Below are 10403 nucleotides of genomic sequence, written 5' to 3' on the forward strand. Positions count from 1 at the left end.
GCGGGCAGCTGTCCTCCCCCCGTGGGACAACACCGCGACCTGGCCCCGGCTTGAGGGAGAGAGACGGGGCCAAAAAGTGGTTTTGGCAACTTCTAACGTGTGCTGCGGCCACCACCGGCCTCGCTCGTGCCCCCGCACCGCCGCTCCTCTAAAAACCGGCTTTTCTCACCCAAAAAGGCGGCACCGGGCTGGGAAAGAACCAGACGGGAGACGGTTGGGGAACGGCGAAGAGCCCAGCGTTTATTTACAGTCGTACAAAACGTGGCGGCCGCGCCGCGGACTGACGCTGGCAAAACGGGGAGAGAAACCCAAAAGCGGGTAGAAAAGAGCGGTGGGTCCGGTTCTAAAGCGCGGGCGAGCGCGAGAGGCGGTTCCACGACGCGACGGCGGGAGCCGGCGGCAAGGGGAGGGGGAACCGCGGCGCCTGCTCCCCCCCACGCTTCCCAACCGTAACCGTGGATCCTTCTAAAAAACTCCAAAAGGGGGGAAAACAAAAAAAACGCAGCTAAAAAACAACCGTCCCTGCCCCTGGGGCCAACGGCGGGCGGAGCACCGAGCCCGCGGCGACGCAAGCGGCCCGAGCCCGCCCCGGCCGGCTCAGAGGCGGCGCTGGTAGCCCGAGTGGACGCGGGCGGCGGGCAGGTAATCGCCGTAACCGCCCGAGTAGCGGGCGTAATCGGCGTGCGCTTCCGGGAGGCGGCGGTAATCCATCGGGGACTTTGTCGGCGACCGGCGGTACGCGAGCGGCGAGTCCGCTAAGCGGCGGTAATCTGAGAGGTCAGAGAGCCGGCGCTCGGAACCGTACCTGGTCGAGAGAAGAGACAGGTGGTGAATGAGGGGGGAAGGCGCCCCCAATCCGGCGGCAGAGCCGGCTGGCGAGGATCAGGGCGTTTCCTCCCCCCAGCCCCCGGCGGAGCCCCCGTCCCTGCCCCCCCCAGCGCGGCGGCCCCCGGGAAGCGGCGGGAAGGGGGGTTCCGGCGCACGGCGCCGGGAATTAAGCCCCGAAACGGGCGCCGGCATCCGGCGGGGCGGCGCGGGACAGGCTCCCGCGTCTTGTCGGTGCGTCCGTGCCCGGCCCGGCGCCGTACCTTTTTGCCAGAGCGGATGATTTTTTGTACGGGTCGTCGTAGGCGGCGCTGCGAGGCGGGGAGAGGCGGGTGCGCTCGTAGGGCGGTGCGACGGCGGCGGCCTGCGACAGGCCCAGGTAGGAAGCCGCCTGTTGCCCCAGCTGGCTCGGCCCGTCGTAGGCGCTGCCGGGCTGGGTTCGGTAAGCGGCCGCCAGCGACGCGGAGGAGGCCTGCTGCGCCGGGTAGGACGCCGCCATCGAGCCGGAGGGCTGGGCCCGGTACGCGGCCGTCAGCGGGGCGGAGGCCTGCGCCTTGTAGGAGGCGGCGGCGGCGGCTTGGCTGCCGTAGGAGGCGGCCAGCGAAGAGGCCGCCTGGGCGCCGTAGGTGGCCGAGAGCGCGGCGGCGGCGGCGGACTGGCTGCCGTAGGAGGCGGGCAGGTTGGCGGCAGGCTGGGCGCCGTAGGAGGCGGAGTGGCCGGCGGCCGGCTGGGCGCCGTAGGAGGCGGAGAGCGCGGTGGCCGGCTGGGCGCCGTAGGAAGCCGAGTGGCCGGCCACGGGCTGGTAAGCGGCGGCGTGACCGGCGACCGCCTGGGCGCCGTAGGAGGTGGCGTGCGCCGCCACGGCCTGGGCGCCGTAGGAGGCCGAGAGCGCGGCGCCGGGCTGGGCGCCGTAGGAAGCGGCGTGGCCGTCTACGGGCTGGGCGCCGTAGGAGGCGGCGTGGCCGGCGGTGGCGGCCTGGGCGCCGTAGGAAGCCACGTGCGTGGCCACGGCCTGGGCGCCGTAGGAAGCGGCGGCAGGGCCGGCGGCAGCCTGGGCGCCGTAAGCGGCGGCGGCTTGGGCGCCGTAGGAGGCGGAGTAGCCGGAGGCGGCCTGCGCCCCGTAGGAGGAGGCCAGCGCGGCCGACTGGACGCCGTAGCCGGAGAGCTGGGAGGCGGCGGGCTGGGCGCCGTAGGAGCCGAGGGAGTTGGCGGCGGGCTGTGCGCCGGAGGCGCCGAGGGAGACGGAGGAGGGCTGGGAGCGGTAGGCGCTGCCCAGCGAGGCCGAGGGCTGGGCGCGGTACGAGGCGGCCTGGCCCGTGGTGGGCTGCGGGCGATAGGCCACGCCCAGGGAGGCCGAGGGCTGGGCGCGGTACGCGGCCCCCAGCGAGGCCGAGGGCTGGGCGCGGTACGCGGCCGGCTGCGCCGTCATGGGGAGCGTCACGGCCGCGTAGCCGGCGCGGCTCGGCGAGCGCCGGAGGGGGCTGCGGTCCCTCCCGAAGTAGGAGGGGGAGGCGGGCCTGGCCTGCGCCGCCTCGAAGGCCTCGTACTTGCCGGCGCCGGCGGTGCCGAAGCGCTGCTGGTAATCGTACAGGGAGGAGGCGGCGGCGTAGCCGGCGGCCGAGGGGAAGGCGGCGTCCGCCGCCCGGCGCTGCTGGTCGAAGCCGTCGATCTTGGGCTGGAACTTCTCGCGGTACTCCAGGCCGATGCGCTTGGTCTTGTCGAGGCCGAGGGCGGGCGGCAGGGCCTGGCCCGCGCCCTTCTTCTGGACGTTGGTGGAGAGCTCCACGTTCACCCGGCGCCCCTTCACCTCCTTCCCATTAAGGTTTTCGATGGCAACTTTTGCATCTGCTTCGTTCTCCATGTGAACAAATGCATAGTCTGATAAAGCAGCAGACAGAGGGTTATCAGTGGGGGGAGAAAAGACAATTCGTTACAGGAGCGAACACTTAACGAGCCTCGCCGGGACCGCGCCGGGACGGGCTCTGCCGGGGCAGCAAAGAGACCGAACCACCTTCGGTCGCTAATTTGGCCGGAGCCTAACGAGCCCGGCCCCCCGCCCGGCGTCCCCCGGCTCAGGGACACCCCGTTACCGCTGGGTTTTTGCCGGTTTCCCCCCCCGCCCCGTTTTTCTTCCTCCCTTCACCCACCGCAGCGTCCCACCCGTTGGCCGGCGCCGCCCGCCGGTAAGCGGAGCAAAGCCAGAGAGAGCCGGCGCCCGCCGAGACACCGAGTCGTGCCGAGGGGGACCGAGCGCCGGCGGGAGGACAGAGAGAGAAGAGGAGGAAGGGGGGAGGAAGAGGGGAGCGCCCGAGCACACAACCTGCGGCACCGCAGCCCCAGCCGAGGAGCGGCGCCGAAGCGGCACGAACGCGGCGCCGAAGCGGAGAGGCGTCGGAAAGGAGGTGGAGAGGCGAGGAGCGGGAGAAGCGGCTGCACCGGGGCACCCGCAGCGCCGTGCCCGGTGGCCACCCGCGGCGCTCAGGCCAACGGTTTCGGGGTTTGGATGCCGCCGCAGTAGCCGGGGGGGTTGCCCCCCGCGGCACGACGGGTCCGGGAGGCCGAGCCCGCTGCAGTCACGCCCCAGGGATCACCGTAACCGGCGACAGCCCCCTCGAGCCCCCGCTCGCCGTGAGATCCCCTCCCGGTCTCTCAAGCTCCGGCTGAACGTCAGCGCCGCCCCCCCCGCCCCTTCCTGCGTCTCCCCCCGCCGCCATCCCGCCCCACATCCACGTGTCCCGCTCCGGCAGGAGGGGACGTCTCCTCCGTCCACCCCCAGCCCTCCTGCCGTCCCTCGGGCGGCTGCAGCACCCCCAACCCCTCTCCGAGGGGAACCCCAAAGATCGGCCGAGGGGACGCCAGAAAGTTTTGGCGTGGGTTTGGGGCGGTTTCTGACGGGCTCCGCTGGGAAAACTGCGTCCTGGCGGGACAGAGCCGGTGGGCAACTGCGACCTGGGACGAGAGAGCAAAGGCAACAACATCATCCTCCCGGGAGGCGGAGGAGCGGGTGGGGGGGAAACCGGCACCTCGGGGAGCGGCCACGGCGGCTGCGGGCCTCGGGGGTGACACCTTTGCGCCTCAGGGTCAAGGTGGGGCGATGCCGTCACGGCACGACCGGGTCCGGAGCCCCCCTCGGCTCTGTGACAACGTGGGGGGCGGGTTTTGATGTGTTTTGGTTCTGCTGGCGGGGGAGCGAGTCGCTCCAGGTCGGAGCATGTGTGTGGAGGCGAAGCTGTTGCAGCAGGACGGGGCGGGAAGCGCCTCGCGTCAGGGCTCAGCTACAGAGGCGGCAGCGGGTGACGGGTCCCCCGCCGGGGCTGGGGGGAGCCACCGCGGAGGACGGGGCCCGGTTGGCAAAGCTGGAGCGAGCGCACCGGAGGGGTTTAACGGGGCTGAGGGCAGGGCCGGGGAGCCCAGAAGGGCCCGCACGGCTCCGGCTGGGGCTTGCGGGGGGGTGCGGGGCGGGGGGGGGGGGGCGGCAGGAGGCCCCGGGGCCCTGGGCCGTGTGCGGGGGCGCCGCCAGATCGGGCCGGGCCGGGGGAAGCCGCAGGCAGCCGGACGCAACACGGGTGAGCCGAGCCGAGAGCGGGGCCGGAGCGGCTCCCAGGACGGAGGTGAGCGGCGAGCGGGGCCGGAGCGCGGCGGGGGCTGCGGGGCGGCCCCGGGGGAGGCGAACGGGCTTGTGCGGAGCCCCCCCGGCCGCGGCGGCGGGTCCGGTACCTTTCACCACGTCGCATTCGACGACGGTGCCGTACTGCTGGAAGAGCGAGCGCAGCTCGCCGCTGGTGCAGGCGGCCGAGACGTTACCCACGAAGATCTTGCAGGTGTTGGTGGGTCGGGCCGGGAGGGCTCGACCACGATGCGGCGACCGTGCAGCTGGTGGCCGTTGAGCTGCGTGATGGCGCGGGCCGCCGCCGCCTCATCCCGGAGGTGCACGAACGCGAACTGCTTCATGAGGGCGATGCCGAGCACGGGCCCGGCGGCGCCGGCGAACAGCTCGCTCAGCTCCTCCGCTGTCGCCTCCTCGGGGACGTTGCCCACGAAGAGTTTTATCCCGGGACGCATGGCGGCGGCGGCGGGAAGCGGGAGGGGAGCGGGAGCGCAGCGCCGCGGCGGCCTCACAAAATGGCGGCGTCCCCTCAGCGCGGGGCGGTTGCGGCGGCCGCGCACTGCGCATGCGCCTGGTCTGCGCGCCCTCCGCCCCGCGCACGCGCCGCCCGGCCCTGGCCACGCCCCCAGCGGCGCCCGCCGCGCTGGCCACGCCCACCCTTAAAGGGCCGCAGCTGCCCAAAGGGACGCGCAGCGCCGAGCACCGCGGGGACGAGCAGCGCCCGGTCCCGCTTCCCCGAGAGCTTGCAGAGGCCGCGGAACGAGTGATTGTTTATTGATGTCCTGGGGGCGGCTCCTAGAGGTGGGGGGCTGGGGCCGCCGTGGGGCTGGGGGCCGCCGTGGGGCCAGTGGCCGCTGTAGGGCCAGTGGCCACCTTGGGGCCAGCAGCCGCCGTGGGGCCGGTGGCCGCCGCGGTCCGGTCCCGCTCCTCCCAGAGGGTCAGGCCGTCGCAGGAGCAGATTCGCTTGGGGTTCTGGAAAAGCCCGGCCGCGCGGGCCACCACGCCGCAGGCCAGCCTTGGGGGGGGCCGTGGGGGGACAGTGAGAGGGTGAATGACCCCCCCAACCCCCCCCCCCCCCGACCCCCCCCGAACACTCACCCCGGCCCCGAGTTCCCCGTCACCCGGGAGAGCGGGTGGGAGCCCCGGCCCAGGTCGTCCTCGCCCGCGTCCACCACCACCGAGCGCCCGATGATGTCCCAGACCTGAGGGGGGGGGGGGGGTTGGAGGGGGCTCAGGACCCCCCCAGAGCTGTGGGGCTGGGGCGGACCCTGCCCATGGCCGAGGGGTGCAGCCCAGACCCCCCCCCCAGGCACAAAACTGGGGTCAGACCCTCCCATGGCTGTGGGGCGCAGCCAGGACCCCCCCACAACTCAGAGGTGCAGCCAGGACCCCCCCACAACTTGGGGGGTGCAGCTCAGCCCCCCCCCAGCCACAAAACTGGGGTCAGACCCCCCCATGGCCGTGGGGTGCAGCCAGGACCCCCCCTACAACTCAGGGGTGCAGCCCAGACCCCCCCCCAGGCACAAAACTGGGATCAGACCCCCCCAGAGCTGTGGGGCACAGCCAGGACCCCCCCACAACTCTGGGGTGCAGCCCAGACCCCCCCCGCCCACAAAACTGGGGTCAGACCCCCCCATGGCCGTGGGGTGCAGCCCAGGACCCCCCCTACAACTCTGGGGTGCAGCCCAGGACCCCCCCCCAGCCACAAAACTGGGGTCAGACCCCCCCCACGGCCGTGGGGCGCAGCCAGGACCCCCCCACAACTTCGGGGGTGCAGCTCAGCCCCCCCCCCAGCCACAAAACTGGGGTCAGACCCCCCCACAGCTGTGGGGTGCAGCCAGGACCCCCCCACAACTTGGGGGGTGCAGCTCAGCCCCCCCCCCCAGCCACAAAACTGGGGTCAGACCCCCCCCCAGCCTCGGGGCGCAGCCCAGCCCCCCCCATGCCCCCCCCCCGGCCTCACCTTCAGGCGCGAGTCCTCCAGGCGGAAGCTGGCTCTGCCCTCGGCGTCGGCCCAGATGTTCCCCAGGTCCCCGACGTGCTGCGGTGGCCGGGGGGGGGGGTCAGGGGGGGCCAATCCAAGAGCCCCCCCCCAACCCCACAGAGCCACGTGGCCACCGCCTCACCCGGTGCTGGTCCTGGGGTCCCCCGTGGCTCTCCCCGTCGGGTTGAAGTGGCCCCCGCAGCTACGGGGAGACACGGGGTGAGACTGGGGTGGGTGGGTGCGTGTCCCGTGTGTCCCCCCCCCCCTCCCCGTGTGTGTCCCCCCCCCCCAAACCGCGGTACCTGTCACAGGGGTGCGAGAGGTCCCCGAATTCGTGGACGTGCAGCCCGTGGGGGCCCGGGGGGGAGCCCCTCGATGGCGCCGTCCACCAGGCACCGCGCGGGCGAGACCTGCAGGAACCGCAGCACCCCCCGCACCGCGCCGGCCCCCGCCAGCGCCGCCACCGCCGCCCCCAGGCTCGCTGCGGGGACACGGTCAGCACACCCCCCCAAATCCTTCCCCGGCCCCCCCACCCCGCCCCGTGACCCCCCCTAAATCGCACTGACCGTCCTCGGAGCCCCCCATCCCCTTGAGCACCGCGCGGCGCCCCGACGCCTCCAGCAGCTCCCGCACGCGCTCGGCCGCCGCCGTCGTCTCCACCAGCACCGTCTGCGCCTCCAGCTGCAGCTCCAGCAGCCGCACGTCTGCGGGGGGGGGAGAGAAAGGGGGTGACTTGGGGAGGGGGGGGGTCCCCCCAAATCTGGAGGGGGAAAGGGAGCCGGGGGGGGGCTCACCGGGGGCTCCCCGCAGCGCCGCCCGCACGGCCTCGGCGCAGCTCTGGCACCGCATCTGCACCGCGAACTCCAGCTGCGGGGAAAAGGCGGGGGGGGGGGGGTCGGGACCCCGGGAGGGCGCCCTGCGCCCCCCCAGAGCCTGGGGTTTGGGGTCTGCACCCCCAAAAAGGGCCCCCACGAGGGGCTCTGCGCCCCCAAATCGCCCCTGTAAGGGACCCTGAAGGCTCAGAAGTGGCGTGGAAGGGAGCGACCCCCCCAAAAGTCACAGGGTGAGAGGAGTGGTACCCCCAAACCCCCGGGCTGGGGCTTAAACACCCAAAACTCCCGGCAAGGGGCCCCGCACCCCAAAAACCCCACAGAAGGGGCCCTGCACCCCCAAAAACTCCCCTGCAAGAGGCCCCACACCCCCAAAAACCCCACGGAAGGGGCCCTGCACCCCCAAAACCCCCGTGGCCAGGCCTCTGCACCCCGAAGCCCTGTACCCTGGGGCCCCGCACCCCAAAATCTCCCCTACAAGGGGCCCCGCACCCCCAAAAGCCTCGTGGAAATGGCCCTGCACCCCCAAAACTCCCCTGCAAGGAGCCCCGCACCCCTAAAAGCCCCGTGGAAGGGGCCCCGCACCCCCAAAACTCCCGTGGCCACGGGCCCTGCACCCCCAAACCCCGGTGCCCGGGGCTCTGCCCCCCCCGAATCTTCCCCCGGCGGGGCCCAGACCCGGCAGCTCGGCCCCGGCGCCGCCATGGCCGCGGACTCCGACCCCGGAACCACCCGCGGGGCCGCCGGGGGGCGGCGGGACGGGCCGAGCGTCGGACCGGAAGTGCGTCACCGGGGGGAGGGACTTGGAGGCGGAACCACTTCCGGCGTGTCGTCGCCATGGCAACAGCGCGGTAAGGCTGCAGGCGCCCGCCGGGTGATTGGGGGGGTTCGGCGGGGGGGGGGGCGGGGGGGCTGGTGCCGCTCAGGGGGGGGCTCGCCGGGGGGTTGGGAGTTCCCAGGAGGGTTTGGGGCTCCGGGGGGGCCAGTCGGGGCTTTGGGGGTTCGCAGGGTGCTCGGGGGGGGAAACCGGGGTGCAGGGGAGGGGGCTTGGGGTCCTCAGGGGGGGGTTGGGCGCTCCAGGGGGGGCCCACGGGGGCCAGTGGAGGGTTTAGGGGTTCGCAGGGTGCTCGGGGGGAGGAAAAAGGGGTGCAGGGGGGGGAGTTGGGGTCCTCAGGGGGTTTGGGGGCTCCGGGGGGGGTTTTAGGGGTTCCCAGGGTGCTCAGGGGGGGCCGGCCGGGGTGCAGGGGGGGGGGGTGGGGTCCCCAGGACTGTTTGGGGGTTCAGGGGGGGCGCAGAGGGGGGGGTGTGTGCCCAGGCCTCCCCGTGGGGCTGCAGGTCACTGGGGGGGGGGGGGTGATCTGCAGCTTCCCCCCCCCCCCCCCCCCCCCCAACCAGCCAGGGACCCCAAAGCACCCAACACCCCCCACCCGGAGCCCCCCACGAGCGAGGGGGGACCCCGAAACGCCGGGGGGGGTCAATAAAGAAAAGGGGGATCCGGCGCCCCCCGGCCCCGCTGCTGAAAAAATACGTTTATTCACCCCAAAATGAGCGCGGACAATACAGGGGGGGCAGCGCCGAAATGGGGAGCAGTGGGGGACACGGCAGCACCGGGGAGGGGGGGACAGGGACCCCCCCTCTTTGTCCTTGTAGGGGGTAGAGACCCCCCCTTGTCACAGGGGACAGGGGACCCCCCTCACAGCAAATGGGGGGGCCCTTGGAGGGAATGGGGGGACCCCCCCTCACAGCAAACCAGAGGGGGGGACGCCCCTCCTTGTAGAGAATGGGCGGAACCCCCCCTTAGAGCAAATGGGGGGGGCTCTTCTTGTGGGGAACGGGGACCCCCCCCCTCCTTGTAGATAATGGGGACCCCCCCCCCCCTCGGAGGGGCTGCCCCCCACTCCTGCAGCCCCCAAAACCAGTGGCTGACACAACTGGGGGGGGTCAGGGGTCCCCCCCACACCCCTTCCTGGAGGGAGAGAGGCACCCCCCAAGGAGACAGAGGCCCCCCCAAGGGTACAGAGACCCCCCCCAAGTGACACAGCCCCCCCAAGGGGGCAGAGCCCCCCCCACAAGCAGCAGAGCCCCCCAAGGGGACAGAGGCCCCCCCCAAGGGACAGAGCCCCCCCCCCAAGGGGGCAGAGCCCCCCCACAAGGAGCAGAGCCCCCCAAGGGGACAGAGACCCCCCCCAAGGGACACAGACCCCCCAAGGGGACAGAGGCCCCCCCCAAAGGGACAGAGGCCCACCCCAAGTGACACAGCTCCCACCCCCAAGGGCCAGACAGAGGCCCCCCCCCCCAAGGGGACAGAGCCCCCCCCAAGGAGACAGAGGCCCCCCCAAGGGGACAGAGCCCCCCCCAAGGGGACAGAGGCCCCCCCAAGTGACACAGCCCCCCCCAAGGAGACAGAGGGCCCCCCCCAAGGAGCAGACCCCCCCCAAATCTCACGGGGGGGGGGGGGGGGGCTCAGCCGAGCCCATCCTTGACCTGCTGGACGATTCGCGCCCGCACAGCTCGGGCCTCGCTGGAAACGTGCCCGGGGGGGGGGGGCAGAGGCAAATCCGGTTCCATTTCGGGGGGGGGCAACCCCTCGGGTAAGTCGAGCGGCATCCTGCGCCGCAGGGCGATGTTGTGGAGGATGCAACAGGCTAAAAAAATCTGGCAGACTTTTTGGGGGGCGTATTGCAGCCCCCCCCGCGCGCGGTCGAGGCAGCGGAAGCGCAGCCGCAGCAGCGCCAGGGTCCGGCGCAGCCCGGCCAGCGCCTCGTGGTGCAGCGCGTTGTAGCGCTCCTCGGCCGCGCCGCGAGGCGCCGCGATGGGCGTCATCAGCCACGGCTTCAGCGGGTAGCTCCGGTCCCCTGGGGGGGGGGGGCAGAAAGTTGGGGGGAAACCCCCGAAACCGGACACGTACGTGCAGCCCCTCCCCGGCCTCCCTCAGCCTCAGGGGAGAGCGGCACGGGGTGGAAAGGGGGGGGGGGGTCTGCTGGGATGGAGGGGGGGCTCCCAGGGCACCCCCAGGTCACCCCCGGGTCACCCCCAGACTCTCAGGTCACCCCTGGGTCACCCCCAGACTCCCAGGTCACCCCTGAGACCCCCAGGTCACCCCTGGGTCACCTCCAGGTCACCCCTGAGACCCCTGGGTCACCCCCAGACTCCCAGG

The 10403-nt window shown here is 72.9% G+C and overlaps 2 protein-coding genes across 2 annotated transcripts; both read right to left on the minus strand.

Moving 5' to 3' along the window:
* Positions 1–214: 214 nt before the first annotated feature.
* On the minus strand, positions 215–5014 carry LOC141918932 (RNA-binding protein 14-like). Its single transcript, XM_074813884.1, is given in 5 exon segments — positions 215–805; positions 1089–2703; positions 4543–4659; positions 4662–4902; positions 4904–5014. Coding segments are annotated over 5 exon segments (2277 nt in total). The 5' UTR covers positions 5000–5014; the 3' UTR covers positions 215–597.
* A 175-nt stretch (positions 5015–5189) lies between these two features.
* CCS (copper chaperone for superoxide dismutase) lies at positions 5190–8034 on the minus strand. Its single transcript, XM_074813893.1, is given in 10 exon segments — positions 5190–5447; positions 5531–5634; positions 6396–6473; positions 6559–6602; positions 6605–6618; positions 6719–6780; positions 6782–6897; positions 6983–7120; positions 7211–7283; positions 7925–8034. Coding segments are annotated over 10 exon segments (876 nt in total). The 5' UTR covers positions 7952–8034; the 3' UTR covers positions 5190–5227.
* Between the last annotated feature and the right edge of the window lie 2369 nt (positions 8035–10403).

The sequence above is a fragment of the Strix aluco genome, unplaced genomic scaffold, assembly GCF_031877795.1.
Source record: "Strix aluco isolate bStrAlu1 unplaced genomic scaffold, bStrAlu1.hap1 HAP1_SCAFFOLD_207, whole genome shotgun sequence".
Lineage (NCBI taxonomy): Eukaryota > Metazoa > Chordata > Aves > Strigiformes > Strigidae > Strix > Strix aluco.